The 16,642-nt window shown below is 37.3% G+C and overlaps 1 protein-coding gene across 4 annotated transcripts in view; it reads left to right on the top strand.

Annotated features, from left to right (window-relative positions):
• Positions 1-16,642, top strand: part of LOC132821877 (ephrin type-B receptor 3-like) — a 90,119-nt gene that overhangs the window by 49,534 nt on the left and 23,943 nt on the right. For all 4 annotated transcript variants that reach the window (XM_060834795.1, XM_060834793.1, XM_060834794.1 and 1 more), the window contains exon 4: positions 13,106-13,261. In XM_060834795.1, coding sequence (XP_060690778.1) covers positions 13,106-13,261 — 156 coding nt within the window. The remainder of the gene's footprint in view (positions 1-13,105; positions 13,262-16,642) is intronic.

Below are 16,642 nucleotides of genomic sequence, written 5' to 3'. Positions count from 1 at the left end.
GATAACAAAAATCCAAATTGTACTGATCAGTGTCACCCAAATTGAAATGATCAGAGTTGCCTATTAATCTGAATGTTAGTCCATTTCTAACACTTGGCTGCTCCATTGGAAAATCTGGTTTATGAGGTGTAGAATAGCCAGACCTTCCCTGAAATAAACTATAATCTCTTTGGAATCTGAGTAAGTGCACTGATTGACAATTACATTTCCTTAATTGCCCATTCTCCAGTGGTCCCCTTGCTTTCTTCTGGATGCTGCACTGTCTTCTCTCATTGTAATTATCAGCTTCCACTATGAAGGGAAACCCCAGCCAAACCTGGAAAATTGCAAATTCCAGAAAAGAGCGGTCCCAGATCTCCTGTCCATAAACGGCAACTATCTCTATCACTGATTGATTCCCCCCAAACAATCATTAGTTGCCTTGTAAGGGGTCGTAGATGTCTTACTCTTACAAAACAGAACTCAAACCTATAACGCCAACATTCCAGCAACAGCTGGCTCCCTGACATTAGATGATGGATTCTATTGACTTCCTTCTGGAGTTGTGGGATGTGTCCACTGATAGGAGAAAGTGAGGACTGCAGATGCTGGAGATCAGAGCTGAAAATGTGTTGCTGGCAAAGCGCAGCAGGTCAGGCAGCATCCAAGGAGCAGGAGAATCGACATTTCGGGCATGAGCCGAAAGAAGGGATTCCTGAAGAAAGGCTCATGCCCGAAACGTCGATTCTCCTGCTCCTTGGATGCTGCCTGACCTGCTGCGCTTTTCCAGTAACACATTTTCAGCTCGTGTCCACTGATACCCAGAATAATTTCTGGTCCTTACAAGTTGTACCAAATCTTCTACTTTGCAGTTACTACTATTAATGTGTTCTAGAAATATTGTTTTGTATCTAATTACTTAGAATCATATAATAAATGTCCCATTTTTAAATGGATTCTCACTATAGCCTTAATTAGTGCACTGCCACTTACAGTTAACTGCTTTTCTCAATATAGTAAAAATACTGCAGTTAGCAAGAGGTTGTAATGCCTGGAACTTTGGCATTGCAGGAATGCAGTGCCACTCATCTATCTGTAACTAAGGTTAAGTATGTTCAAAGCCAGTGGCTCACTTATTGAATAATACAAGAATTTTAATGAAATCTTTGGTCAAAGAGTACTTACTGAATAGGCCAGACAAAAATTAGTAAAGCAATTGAATAAAGTATCCCTTCATTCTGTATCCCTTCAAACTGGTATAAAAAGGGCAGAAATGTACTGTGTTCCTTTTCAAATAAAGTCTAATTCAAACTGGGATTCAATCCAAGAAAGAACCAAGGGCTAAAACAGAATATGGAAAATTGCTCTGATCCCTTCTCATTTCTTTTCTCTCATTTTATTCTGACTGCACTTTATTAATCCCACAGGCCTTGGAGTTATAAAGTTCAACCCCACCTATGCCAGGCCTTAAATTAAACTAGCCATTATTAGGTTTAGAGTTCCTGCTTCTCAGAAATCAGCTACAGATACAACTGGAAATAATTTTAGTTTAGTTCGGCGAATGGAAAACTGATGGATCTCCCATCCTGCCCATTTCCCCACCATTGAAATCAAGGAAAAGCAAAATTGAGCAGGCAATAAAACCGGGGACCAATCCATTTCAGTCAGTCTTCAGCAAGATGTATTAGTTTTAAGTTGTTCCAAGCACATTTATGCATGTTTTTTCTTCAAAGCATAATTCTGAGTAAGCGTTTCATTGCTTTTATATTTCATAGCTCAAACAAACAGCATATCGAAGCAAAGAATGTTGGAAATACTTTGAAGATCAGACATTGTCTATGGAATGAGAGAGATAGAATTAAAGGCTTGAACTTTCTCACAGGCAACAGGATTCCAGTGACAGGACTATAAGTTTGTGCTGAGCCGCAGATGGCCTCAGTGCATCTGCAGGGACAAATTTATGTGAAGTGAACTGCAACTTTAGTGTTGACAGTGGTATCAAAGAGTGGGAGATCCAATGAAAGAGGTCACAGCACAGAATGGCTTTCAGCCCAATGGAGAGAGGTGGACACTGTTGAGAGGTTTAGATGAAGCTGAGCGGAGGTGACCTAAGGACTGTAATAGAGAACTGTTTTATGGGACCACGATGTTAGTAAGGTGAATGAAAAGGAATGCAGAAATCTGATAAACTTGAGAGGACCTTTTCATGTAAGACCATGGGTTCCAGATTTATAAACCAATTAATTGAATGATGACTTAAAAGTTGTAAAAGATCAGACTAACAAAAGAAAGTCAAACATTTGTAGTTTGCTTGCAATGCTGCTTATTTTTTTTTGATTATTTGGAATTTGGTGAATAGTTAAATTTAAAACAGGGGATCAAGCAGTTTTACTCTCGAAACAATTACTAAAGGAATTACTAATTTAAATTTCTCATGGAACATTTGGTAATAAAAGATTAGTGAATACAGTCAGTGTCAGCATAAATTGGGGAACAGACCCTGTTGGAGCAAAAAGTCATCTACATAATGGAACATTACCAGTTTGAAAATGAACCCATATAAACTTGTGGTTTAATTCAAAGGTTTGACAACACATTACTGGTTTTAGAGTTTTACTTAAGATTTGCTGATGAATTAATTTCCTGCTGATTTAAAAGAGCTGATACTGTGTGCAGACCCTCTGTTTTTCGTTAATGCAACATATAGATGAGGCCACAAATTCACTCTAACAAGATGCACTGCCTGAGGCATTTTCTCCTCAACATGGTACACATATATTCATTAAACCATTTTATTACCTTTATTGTATTAAAATAACCAAGGGAATGGTTGAGATATTTTAATTAGAGTACAATATTCAAAGGTTATGCTTATGGGCATGTTTTAAAGACATCTGCTATTCGTTAAAGCATCTATGTGTCCTTATTAAACTGCAGAGCAGGACAGGTTAGTTTCAGGAACATCTATTTGTTTCTCAGAATATTAATTGTCCTATTGCAAAAACAATAATCAAAACTTACTTAGACAGTGAGACCCAAACAGTATCTCAATATTTCCAGGCTTTGGAAATGCTGGTTTCATTATTTTAAATACAGATACTTCTGCTGTGTTCTTTCAGTTGTTCAGATTTGTAAAAATGTATTGCAAAAGGGCTTTGAACAATGTTCAGTGAACCACATTACACACAGTGGCAATGGTAGGCCTGAAGGTGGTTATGTAAAAGAACATGTATAACACTTAAGAGAAACAATAGTGGTAACAGGCGAGCAGAGTTACATAAAGTTATTCTGCAGCCTGAGAAAACTTTCAACAGCAATGATAGTAAAATCACAAATATAGCTACACAGGTAAAATGGCTTTTTAAAACTCTCTTTCTCATTATTTCCTCCTCTCCTTCCCTACAGAGCACAATGGGTGTTATCGCATAGGCTATGTTTCATGCAAACAGTCAAGACAATGAGAACCACCACGTTGCTCACCGTGGGAGGCATGACACCTAATATTAATCTGTTTCTTATTTAGCAGCCAAAGCTTTGCACCTTGCTTGAGGAGACATTGGGTAGCTGTCAGGACTAGAAACTCTTGCTGAACCAGGCAAAACACAGAACAAGGATAGCACAATTGCTATTTCTACTTAAGTTTGGACCTAAAATGTTATGCAAGAAATAGCACATAGTTTTGTGACACAATGGCCTGTACTTTTAGCCATCAGTCCGTCATAGGAGTATATGCAGCAGAGTCTGCAAAGGCATAGACCATTGCATCATTTATTGATGTTGTACAGAAGGACGTCATTCAGCTCACCTTGCCTCTGGCAGCAGTCTGGTAAATCAATCTCATAGGTGCCATGCCCCTATTTTTTTCTCCATAATTCTGTTCAAATATTTATCCAGTTCTCATTTGAATGTCATTGAATCTATGACTACCACCTCACCAAACAGTGTAGATACTGGGTCCTAAAGTCCTTAACTTAGCCAAAGTATCTCAGCATAAAGAATTACTCTTAAAATGTAAACATTATTTGAGCCTTCTGAGATAAAGGACAAAAATTGCCCGTCAATATTTTTATTTCTCTTCCAGATCGATCTAAAAATACTTTAGTGGAGGTCGCATAACCCTCTGGACAGTCCACAGTCTCCCTTGTCTGTCATTCATTGTTTAGATTGTATTACTTACATAGCTTCTCGAGCCATTCACAAAGAATGTGCATGCTAGCTATCTAACAAGGAGCTTTTTTTGTTCACATTGGCAATTTATCTGTGGCTATTTGTTGAACATATTTGAAGTACTTGTCACAATTCTCTGAACAGAAGTTGTTTTGACTTTGGTTTGTTCTCATTTGTCATTGCCACAGTCTTCTTAAATCTTCCACAAGCAGAATAATTTACCCCAGATGCTTCAATTTATCTTCTGCTTTTAAAGGTGGATATTCTGATTCGAACGACCTCGGGATGGGAATGTGATGAGACATTCACCAAATACCATCCAATACATTGTGAATTTCTGTTTCTGGCTGAACACCTGTGTTAGGGTCCTTATTTATTAATTAATCGTGAACTCCTACTTATACAGCAATTTGCCTTAGATTTAAAATTTAAAGAAAATGGCTTTTAATATTTGAAAATATTTCTGAATATCTGATTTCTAAAAAAATGATGCAAAATCTGAATTCTTAAGTAAAACAGAAATCATGAGTAAAATAAAGAAAGATGCATTTAAATAAAAGCTTTCACAACCTCAGGACAATCCAAAGTACATTTAAGTATAGTCACTGAAACAGTTCAAATGTTTTGTGGATAACCAGCTCCCATAAATAGTACTGTGTTATAAAATGACTAGATCATCTATTTTAATAACTTTACTTGAGGGTTAATTTTGGCTAGGTTGCCAGCAATAAATTTCCATTGCTTCAAAATACCATTGGATGTTTGACTACGGTTAAACAGACGGTAACTCGGTTTAAAATTACTGCTGCAAAGCAAAACCTTTGACAGATGCAACATACTCTCTCAGCACAGTCAATCTGGATATTGGTGCTCCAGAGCATAACCTGGACTAAAACCTTGTGGCTTAGGTGGCTAAAGTGCTACCAATTGGATGATGAGTCAAATGTGGATTTAGGCAAGGTTTACATTAAGAGCAGTTCATTCTGGTATACAAACAAAGAGTTCTCCTGGGTTTCTGAAAGCGACTGAATCACACAGTTCTATTTCAATAGCCAGATCCATAATTCTGTAATAGAGATTGCTGGACTTACCATTTAGCAAATTCAGAAAAAAACTAGCAGCATGAAAATCTCAACCTCTGCTCTGAGTCTGTGCTCACCCATCCTTAAAATTCAACTTCTGCTTGAAGGACAATTAACAAGTTTTTACCAGCAACTGATATTGAAAACTATAGTCACTTTCAGAATGTGTTTTGGACTATGTATCAAGAACAACATAAGAATATGCTGTTGACTGTTCTTGGCATCATGGGGTGACATCAACCCAGTCAGAGCAAGTGTATTATTCTAGGTACTTCATAGTTGGATTTTCCTAATTAGCCTGCCTATGACAGTAAAAACACTAGGTAAATTCATCAGTCATACCATGAATATGCTGCTTCCTTATTTGTTTCATGGCTGTGCAAGTTCTACTTGTGACCTACATGTACATCATCTCTTTGAAACCTCAATTGCTCCCTTTAGTAAGCATTCAATTTCTCTTAACCGCCTATGTTAAGAAGTTTATCCAAATTCTCTCCCCGCTCTCACTGGCAGCTTTACTAAGTATCCTCTAACACTGACCGAAAACCAAGGCAAGTAAACTGTCACTATTCAAAACCCTCCATGATTTTAACCAGTTCTATTGTATCTTCTCTCATTCTTCTGTGGGTCAGTGAAAATAGTCCTAGTGTTTCAAGTCTATATCTCAGTTTCTGACCCTTTGGGGAGATTTTACCTGTGCTTTGTGCAAGGAAATGTTTAATAATTATACGTGCCACACAAAGGTAATTTGGTTTTCCCCATTAACAGGTTAAAATAAAAAGTTTTCATCAACCATGCAACATGCAATTCGTAAAACTTCACAAGATCTAATCAATGTTTTGAAAATAGCCCAAACATATTCTCTCTGAAAGCTATCCTTTGGCTTGTTTTAAACCATTCTGTGAAACTAGCATTTCCTACAACAGGAATAGTTACAGTTCCTTTGAAACACTTCCTGGAGATCTCAACTCAATTTATCAATATTGATTTTATTTAATTCAAAGTTTTATAGTATATATTAGTAATTAATCTTCACCCAGATTTCAGTGGAGAATGTGATCAAGTTGTTCCCGAGCACTCCTTTTTCTGAATTTGGGCTTTTTTTTAAAACCATGGAAATTATTACTGAGAAATAATGTTTGTCATTTGGATATTGGGAGCTCATGAGGTAGGATAATAAGATTTTTTTGGTCACATCTGTAAAGATGCTCGTTAACCACTCAAACATTAAATTCCTTCACTGTCTTGGAGTGTTCTGGAAACAGTTTGTTGTAAGAGATTTGTATTGACATTGGTCAGATTAGAAAGGAATGAGTTTCCTCCCAGATTGTACTTGCGAGAGGCTCTTTGTAGATAAATGCTATTTGCGGGGCTGTGATAATAGTTGGAGTAAGTCTCATACCACAGTACAGGACTCATTAAACTTTCAATGTCTAACTCAAACATTAAAGATCACTGCATATTATTGCCAAATTCGGGAAGTTCAATCAGAATTGGCTGGATAGCTGACTCAAGCTGAACTGTAATGCTTTGAGATTGTGGGCTTCATTTTACACTGTTAGAGCATTTGTACGATTTGCAACATAGCTTTAATTTTGTGTCAGCAGGTAAACTAATGGCCAAATGTTCTCAAATTTAAGTTATCCACTCAAATGTAAGTAGCCATTCAAAGGAGCAGTTACTTTCTCAGCCTTCGTAAATCTTCAAATGATATTAATATTTCAATCAGTCTTTGATTGGGCTGGGGAAGAACTAAAGTGAAGAACCAAGTAGAAATGAAGCAATAGCAAACCTCGTGGAGGGAGAGGGAATTACTCTCTATTCTGTCCAATTTCTGGCTAGAAAACAATTGTATCACCAAGTTTCCAGTGCAGTACTCCCACACTCGACATTTCTGAAGTGCTCCAGTGGAAACTTTTGAGTGCTCAGGCATTTGTCTAAATAAGGTCAAAACCAAAAGAACTGCGGATACTGTAAATCAGAAACAAAAACAGAAGTTGTCTGAAAAGCTCAGCAGGACAGGCAGCATCTGTGAAGAGAAGTCAGAGTTAATGTTTTAGGTCTAGTGACCCTTCCTCAGAACTGAGTTCTGGAGCCAGTTCTGAGAAAGGGTCACTGGACTTGGAACATTAACTCTGATTTCTCTTCACAAATGCTGCCAGACCTGCTGAGCATTTCCAGCAATTTCTGTTTTTGTGTCTGAGTAAGATTATGGGCCCTGTGAAAATGCTAATCAGGGACCTAATGCAAATTTTAGGACTGTGTTTCCATCTAGGGTGGAAATTGGATATGCCTCAGTAAATGTTGCTCGCTCTATTGTGGCTTCACCAGTTTAATTTATTGGGATTTCTTCAGGCTGCAAAAGAGTAGGCTAGGTTTTTGTCTCCCTATCTTTAATGTGGAACCTGGAGAAACATGACATCTTGAATTTGCCAAGAGAGCAGCATTGTATGGAAACTGCCAGATGCCCAAACAGAAAAGTGTGCTATTGGTTTCTGCTTTGCTGATGAATCCTAAGCCTACATTCCAGTAAGTTTCAGATCCTTCAATTTGTGTCCATGCTGCACATTTCAGATCAGTATCTTGACTTGTGCCTTTATGTGAATGACACAGAATTAAAGTTTTTGTTTGGTGACTAACAAAGTAACTGCCATTCTATTTCATGAGTGTGAGTAGAGACATGGCCCTTGAGGCTACCCTTCCTAAAACCAACAGGCAACAATGTAAACCACTTGTCAGGAACTTTTGGGAAAGATCCAGTTTGTGTGAAACATAAGAACTATCCACTGCAACTAGTAGTATTCATCCTGAGAAGCATTCTGTGCCATATTAAGGGTTGCCTCCATTCCACAGGGAATGTAGTGAAGATGTTGTTTCTTGAAAGTCAGACCTTTGCAAGTTTCTTTGTGGAATAGGTTACAGACTAGAGTCATAGAGTCTGGGAACAGGCCCTTTGGCCCAATTTGTCTATGCCATACAGTTTTTACAATTAAACCGGTTCTATGTGCCTGTGTTTGGTCCATATCTGTTCATACCTATCCCATCCACGTAGCTGTCCAAATGTTTCTGAAATGATGAAATTGTACTTGCCTCCACCACTACCTATGGGAGCCCGTTCCAGACACTCACCACCTTCTGTGTAAAGAAATTGTCCCCGGACCCTTTTGTATCTCTGCCCTCTCACAGCAAACCCATGCCCTCTATTTTTAGACTCCCTATCATGGAGAAAAGCAACTGGCTATCTACCTTATCCATACCTTTCATGATTTTATAGATGTCTATAAGGTCACCCCTCAAGTCTCCTAAAAGGAAAAAAGTCTCAGCCTCTCCTTATAACTCAAGCATTCCAGTCCAGAGAGCATCCTAGTAAATCTTTTCTGCACTCTTTCTAGTTTAATAATATCCTTCCTTTTGTTGGGGTGACCAGAACTGCACACAGTACTCCAAATGTAGCCGTACCAATGACTTGTACAACTGCAACAAGACATCCCAACTCATATATTCAGTGCTCTGACCATTGAAAACTAGCAAGTCAAAAGCCTTCTTCACTACTTTGTCAACCTATGACTCCACTCTGAAGGAGCTATGGATCTGTACTCCTAGATCTCTTTGTTCTACAACATTACCCAGGTCCCTATCATTGACTATATAAGTCCTACCCTGGTTTGACCTACTAAATTGTATTCATTGGAGTTTAGAAGATTAACAGGAGACTGAATAGAAACTTACAAGATAATACATGGCTTGGAAAGGGTGGACGCTAGGAAATTTTTTCCGTTAGGCGAGGAGACTAGGACCCGTGGACACAGCCTTAAAATTAGAGGGGGTCAATTCAGAACAGAAATGCGGAGACATTTCTTCAGCCAGAGAGTGGTGGGCCTGTGGAGGCAGAGTGCAGTGGAGGCCGGGCACTAAATGTCTTCAAGGCAGAGATTGATAAATTCTTGATGTCTCAAGGAATTAAGGGCTACGGGGAGAATGCGGGTAAGTGGAGTTGAAATGCCCATCAGCCATGATTGAATGGCAGAGTGGACTTGATGGGCCGAATGGCCTTACTTCCACTCCTATGTCTTATGGTCTTAAATTAAACTCCATCTGTCATTCCTCAACCCAGTTAATCAAGAGCTTGCTGTAATCCCAAATAGCCCTTTTCACTGTCCACTATACAACTAATCTGGGTATCATCTGCAAACTTACTAACCATACTTCTTAAATTCTCATCCAAATCATTTATTCAAATGACAAACAACAGTAGACTCAGCACCGCTCCCTGTGGCACACTGCTGATAATAGGCCTCCAGTTTGAACAATAACCCTCTTCTCCCCTCGAGCCAATTTTGTATCCAATTGGCTAGCTCTTATTGAATCCTTTAAGATTTAATTTTACTCAACAACCCACCATGCGGTACCTTGTCAAAAACTAAATGATTAACTTGGAAGGAAATAATTACAAAAAAAGGCAACACATACCTTATGAGATGAGTTATCCCAATGCAGTAGTATCCACAGGTCAGCCTCCAAGGGATAACACAATTGTTTAGCCGTCACTCCCACCACTAAGAAGTGAAGACAGTGGGTTTGTGTCTTTTGACAATAGTGCAAATTAGTTTCTTGACCAGTAAATGCAATTGTTGAACTTGGCTTCCTCATATAAACAACATATATAAACATCACTGAGGAAATGACCATTTATATATTGTTTGGCATTAGATGCATTTCAGCTGCAAAAAACACTTTTAATTTTTAAAATCAAAACACTTTGCAGCATCAAAGTCTAAACACAGGGAGAAAGTAGCAGAGATTTTTTGATTTTTCATTTATTTTGTTATAGTAATCCAGCTTCAGTAGACCAGAGCAAAAAACTAGTTGTGTGCTCATTTTATAAGGTGAGTTGTATGCTCAGGGCATATTCGGCCAGCAACCTCTTTAAAACCATCATGAAATGGAGAAAAAGGTCTGTATAAGTAATGATCACAGCCTGTAATGTAACATGTTTTTGGCAGTAGTTCCCAGATTTCTACACCACAAATTGTAGCTGCTATGCTCTGGGCACTAGGGCACAATTTTACAGTTTCCTCTCTGTATCAGATTGACTCAACATTGAGAATGGAGCCTTGAAAAGTTGGCTCTCACCTCCAAAGGCTTTCAAGTAAGGTGGAAAATATCTATGATTTTGAATTACATTTTGAGATAAAGTGAAATTTCCTTTCAGTCATTTCTAATTGCTCTGGAACCTCTTATGTCTGTGAGAATTTTTATTTGTGTCTAAGTCGTTGAGGAACACAATGGAATTTAGAACTGAGGGGGAGAACATTGGTAGTTGGTTAAGGTCAGGGGAGGAGTAGCAGTCAGAGGGGGAGGACCAACTGGAGTCAGGTCAGGAACCAGACTTTTAACTGCCTTCCTGCACAATTTCACTGACATTAGCTTTGCAAGGTTAATAAAACTGTTTCTGATGCAGAAATGCCATTTGGCCTCTTGGGTCTATTAATTTATCTTCTGTCCTGGGACTAAACCTTAATTTTTGTAAAATATTATGACATTAAGTAATCTTGTCAGGATACATTGCCGGTCAGAAAGCATTGCCTATTTAAGTGTGTGTTAGAATATTGAGGCAATGCTCCTGTGATTTTCCAATTTGTGCAGCAGCTGGTACTTGCTATCAAGGCATCCTTAAAAAAATGTTCTACATTGTTTATTTCAACTTTATTGGCAGTGATTGCATTGTGTGCAGTAAGTTTTTAACCACTTTCCAATTTCTATTATTCACATGGTGGGAATTATGCTGTTATATTAACTGATTGTAAATGATCACGATAATAGCATGAATAATATTTTTTTCAAAGTTCAGTTTTATTTTAGTGGAAAGCACAAGTGTCAAAATTGTAAAATCGGAGTACTTATTCACCAATTTCGTTGTCAATATTCAGTGATAAAGCAATATCATAGCAAAGAAAGATTATAATCAGCCAGAATTTGTTGTCAAAATAATTTGGGCTACTAATGGTACTTGCTGTTGTGTAAGTGTGATTGATACAGCAAATTTAAGCATGATTCAAATGCATGGTTAAATGTAAATTTCTGTAAGTACTGTTCAAGTAACACCACTCTACTGCCAGCTGCAGAAAACAGTATTTTGCTGACTGCCTTACCATTGACATGCAGTGAATATTGTAACGCTACTGAAATTGTACCATAGACACAAACTAAAAACACCATAGATATTTAGGGCTAGTAATTGGTGGGTAAGTACCCTTTAACTGGCATGATTAATGTTGTTTACTGCCAATCAATCTTCCTGACGCAAAGAACTAACAATTATAGGTGTGGAGACTCATTCTTTGAATTTTTTGAATATTTTCAACTTTGTTATAGTTTTTTTCTTACTTTTTCTTTCTGTCTCTTTTTTTTCACCCTTACCCCAACATTTCTTTCTCCTTAAATGTCACTTTCTGTACCTGATTTGATGCAATATTCATTCCCATTAATCCCCCTCCTCTGTGCTTATTTCCCAACTCTTAAGCCTCAGTGGTTGAGGACATACCCTGCTGGTTGCCCTGCTCACTCTGGTTCTGAGTGTCCTTTTTTTTGTGGAGATGCCACCAATCTGCACTTTAATAAAAATTGTTTTATGCTGAACTGTGTGGAGAAAGTTATAGGAATTACAGACACCATTAGGCTTCATGCTACAGGAAAATCTGGTTCATTGAAATATGGCAGATGACCATTGTCTAATAATACTAGAAATCTATAAAATAAAGATATTGCTAACTGCTTTTGTAAAATAGCCCCATGACCTATTCAGAATTGGAATGTCTCTCCATTTTTGATGTTGAATTCAAAGAATCAAAGTATTCTGTCCTTAGAATTGGTGTTTCGATAAGCTAGATAGTTAGAGTTTTCCTCCTGGGATAGAAATGTTAAATACAAGGGGCATAAGTTTAAGGTGATGTGGCAAAATTTAAAGGAGATGTGTGAAGAAAGTTTTTTTTACACAGAGGGTGGTAGTGCCTGGATCATGCTGCCAGAGGAGGTGGTAGAAGCAGATACAGTGGCAGTGTTGAAGAGGAATTTAGAAAGACACATGAACAGGCAGAGAATAGAGGGTCTAGAGGCATTTGCAGGCAGATGCAATTAATTTAGAATGGCGTCATGGTCAGCACAGACATGGTGGGCTGAAGGGCCTGCACCTGTGTGTACAATTCTATGTTCTACTTGCTTAAAAAATATAGGAGAATAGCCAAATGTAGGAGCTAGGATAGTTCAGTGGGTAACTCTCCTGTATTTGGATTCAAGCCCCATCCAGGACTGGTTGGTTAAGATTTAATCCACCTAGGGTCAGGGTATATTGGTACCTGTCTCCAGCACAGATAAATGAAGGGTAGTGGTTGGAAAGGCAAACAATACCACATACTCAATCCAAAAAATTGTAGCTGATATGCTTCCCCAGCATTGTAATGGTCCATGTAACATGGGAAACAGAAAGCAGCCAACTTAAATGCATTTGTGATATCTAGCAGCAGAACAGCAGTTCACTGTTGAAACATTATTGTAATATACTAATATTACAATTAGAGAATATTAGTAAGTTGTCAACTTGAACAGTCTGAGTTTGTTTTGTGTCTGGGTATGACTGGAATCATATATCTGCAATTTCTGCTTTTGAATTACAGATCCTTTTAGGATTATCTCTAGTGGGATCATTTCCTTCCCAAGGATAATGTACTGATGTTCTTTGCAAATGTGGCTTTGTACCTGCAAGGAAAGCTTTTCGAAGCATTTATTCTTTGTTCTAAAGACTAGCGAGCATTAAACATCTAAATGTGTTTGCCGGTAAAGCACTATGTTCCTAATTACTGTTTGTTCTTGGCTTTCAGCTTGTAGCCCAGGAACATTCAAATCCAAACAAGGGCATGAACCCTGCGCACTTTGCCCATCTAACAGCAGGGTCAACTCTGAAGCAGCCACTATCTGTCAGTGCAAGAATGGATTCTATCGAGCGGACAGTGACCAGCCCGAGATGGGATGCACAAGTTAGTTATTGATCTTATGTTTTATGTCAACCAGAAGTCTAACACTAATTATTAAGTCATACCATTCAAATTAAGCTTTGTTGATTTGTGACAAACATTGATTCTCACAGAATTGGTTACGATTCTGGTACGCTGTTCTGATACCATATACATGTGTGTGTCGTAATCTCTTAGGTGATCATAGCCCAGTTTTGTCTCTACATTTCTGCTGTTAGAACACCAGATATCATCTTTAAAACACAACCTTAGCCATTTAGCAAATTACCAAACCTTTTGCTAAATATTATGATGCTTTGAAATGACTTACTTTATATTATATTCTCATGCTTAACCTGTACTTCAGTGAAGCTTCTTTATTTTGCAACACTGCAGTAATAAATGAATTCTCTTTTCATGTCTTAAATTAAAAATAATGAAGCAAGCATCAAACTGTGATAAAGATCCAGATACATCCTAACTATGTTCATTGTCCATGAAAGTTGAAGGTCCAAAACACTCAAGGCATAATGAGCAGAAACTGCCTTACTCTGCCATTAATTCACATTAATTGAGCATGGGATTTTAATTGCATTTAAAGTTAAAGATGTAGTTAGTAACACAGCCAAATGAATATGACCAGTATAGTAGTTGGCAAATTCAGACACATTTGAAAAAATGACATTGCATCCAACCAAGTTCCAAATATTTTAAACACTAATCAAGTCCAGTCTTCTCAGTATTGGTACAATAATTGCAGAACCTAAGCTGCCTAAGCCATGATATAATCTTACTCACATAGATTATTTTACAGGCCTAAATAACAGTTTGTGTTGAGAAGGACTTTAAAACAGACAATGACTGACAAGAACAAAGACAGCAGTTTTTAAACCACTTCCAAGGCTTTTATAATCTTCTTTCTGTTTTCCCTGTGATCCCAAAGCCATTAGTTTCTTCTTTTTATGGCACTAGGGGGAACATGTCTGAGACAGATATATTTTTATAGTGCCATTGGGTTATTTGCAGTTTAATTATCTCAAATAGTAAATGCACCTCTGACACATTAATGACCATGCTGCTAGTCTGTAAATCTTAAGCAACTATGTCTGTGTGTAGTTACTGCACATTAATTTTAAACCTGAGCACTATTCTGAGGAGTAGCATGCGTATTTTGCCCATGTTGGCAGCCTTAGTGCACATATGAAATATTATGTCTCATAACTAAGATGGTTTACACTATTTAAGCAGTGTGTGGTGTTTAGGCTTAAACATTTTTGACCTTTGTTGAAACATGCTAATATACTCTTATGAAATTCCTTTCACATTATGTACTTATTTTGTCAAAAAAAAATGTTTGCAGGTACATATCATAGTGCCAGTAAAGCATGCTGTGAGGCCTTTGAGACACAACTACTGAAAGGCGATTTTATGAGTGTAACTGAATATTCTTATGAATATATGTAACTACACTTCGAAAAAAATAATAATGACTACTCTCAAATTTCCCCCAAATCTCATCAAGACAAGACAAACGGTTAAAACAACTAAAACTTATTATATTTCATTGCAATGATTGCCAAAATCTTACTGAGGTTATTGCTATTACTACTTGAATTATTCTTCATTTTCTGTTATACAATACTTCCAATGTTGTGCTTAGTTCAAGTCACAAAAATGCTATCCACTACATTGAATTTTATCTGAGAAGGGAGTAACATCCTACACTTTAATGTAATTATTTATATTTCATCAATATATTACTATTCCTTCACTGTTACTGAGTCAAAAAGTTCTGGAACTCTATTCCTAGCAGTATTGTGGTTGCACCTATACACTATATACCTTTTTTTTAGCCCATGCAATATAGTGGTTCAAGAAAGCAGTTCTATCACCTTCTCAACAATAATTAAAAAGGGGCAATTAATACTGGTCTAACCAGCAATGTCCATGTCCTGTCAACAAATGAAAAGAAGAAAGAGTATGGGGGGAAAAACAGGAAGTTAGGAACAGCAGTCTATTCAGCCCGTTGATTCTGCCCCACCATTCAAAATAATCATTGGCTGATCAAGCACTTCAAAGTCTTCTATTCAAGACAATCTCCATAAGTCTGTATGCCATCAGTAATCAGAAATCTATCAATGTCTACCTTAAACATTCACAAAGAGTGAGCATCTATAGCCTTCTGTGGTAGAAAATTCCAAAGTTTCACAACTTTCTCAGTTAATGAAAAATCCCCTCACCTCAAACCTAACTGGCATTTCTCTTAACTTTTAAATTGTGGACTCTGATTCTTGACTGTCCAACCAGGGGAAACATCATGCCTGCATTTACTGTCTGCCCCTTCAAGAATTTTCTAATTTTCTATGAAATCACCTCTTAGTCTTCAAAAATTAATTACTTCAAGGAATCAATTTACTGCATAATGTGGTGCAGGAGATATGTTCAAGTAGTGTACACATTATTGGGGCCACTACTGCTTATAATTTAATATAAATGAATTGGATTCAGAAACAAGACAGAATTGTAAGATGAACAAATGATACCAAGAAAAGAGAGGAACTGTGAAATGAGATGGGCAACATAGAAATGATCAAAGTTATGCAACATACCTATCAATAGAACTGAAAAATAATGCAATCAGGAATGAAAAAGACATCGTATATGTCATCAAGTTTTTTACACACACACACCCTCTCTCTTACAAGGATACCGGAAAACATGCATCTAAGTGTAATGACCTTAGGGTTGAAAAATGGGAAAAAAGGATAGTATATATCCTCTTTCAAACGAGATATTATTTTTCCTAAAAGGATTTTCTCCAATAGTTTGCCCTAGCACATTTGGTGAAAAACACTTTATGGCTTTTACCTTGCATTTAAAGGCTTATCAGTCTCAGATGCTTTCCATTTTTTTTATCAGCACAATGCAGGCAACAGACTGGTTGTTAAAAGTACATCTGAAGTTACATTCTGCCTTCTATAAACTTAGTGTCTCAGATGCTTCCATTGCCTGCTTATCAGTAAAAGCCGTACCCAACCCCAGATACCTTCTCTCAGAACAGGCTTTAATTTAATTTCAGAACTTTTCCTTTTTAAACAGCAATTTGCCTTTCCAGTGACCTTCAAAGTGTTTTCAAAGCAGATGTTATATCCTTCTGACTTGCTGTGAATAGTCTTCCATTGTCTCAAAATATATTTTCATTTAAAAAATGTACTTCTGATCAGCTCTTAATTTATAATAAAGACAAGTCTGCTCTTTTATTTGATATATTATAGATTATTTCAATGGGAACATTAATTTCTGTGAAATAAGATGCAAACAGATTTTTATGTCTGAATTCAGTGTTTGCAACCCAGTATTATATGGAGCAATACATATATTTCAGTAATATAATACAAAACACGT

This window comes from Hemiscyllium ocellatum, chromosome 13, assembly GCF_020745735.1.
Source record: "Hemiscyllium ocellatum isolate sHemOce1 chromosome 13, sHemOce1.pat.X.cur, whole genome shotgun sequence".
Taxonomy (NCBI): Eukaryota; Metazoa; Chordata; class Chondrichthyes; order Orectolobiformes; family Hemiscylliidae; genus Hemiscyllium; species Hemiscyllium ocellatum.
The sequence above is the reverse complement of the archived record's forward strand: the minus strand, read 5'-3'. Positions and strand labels throughout refer to the sequence as shown.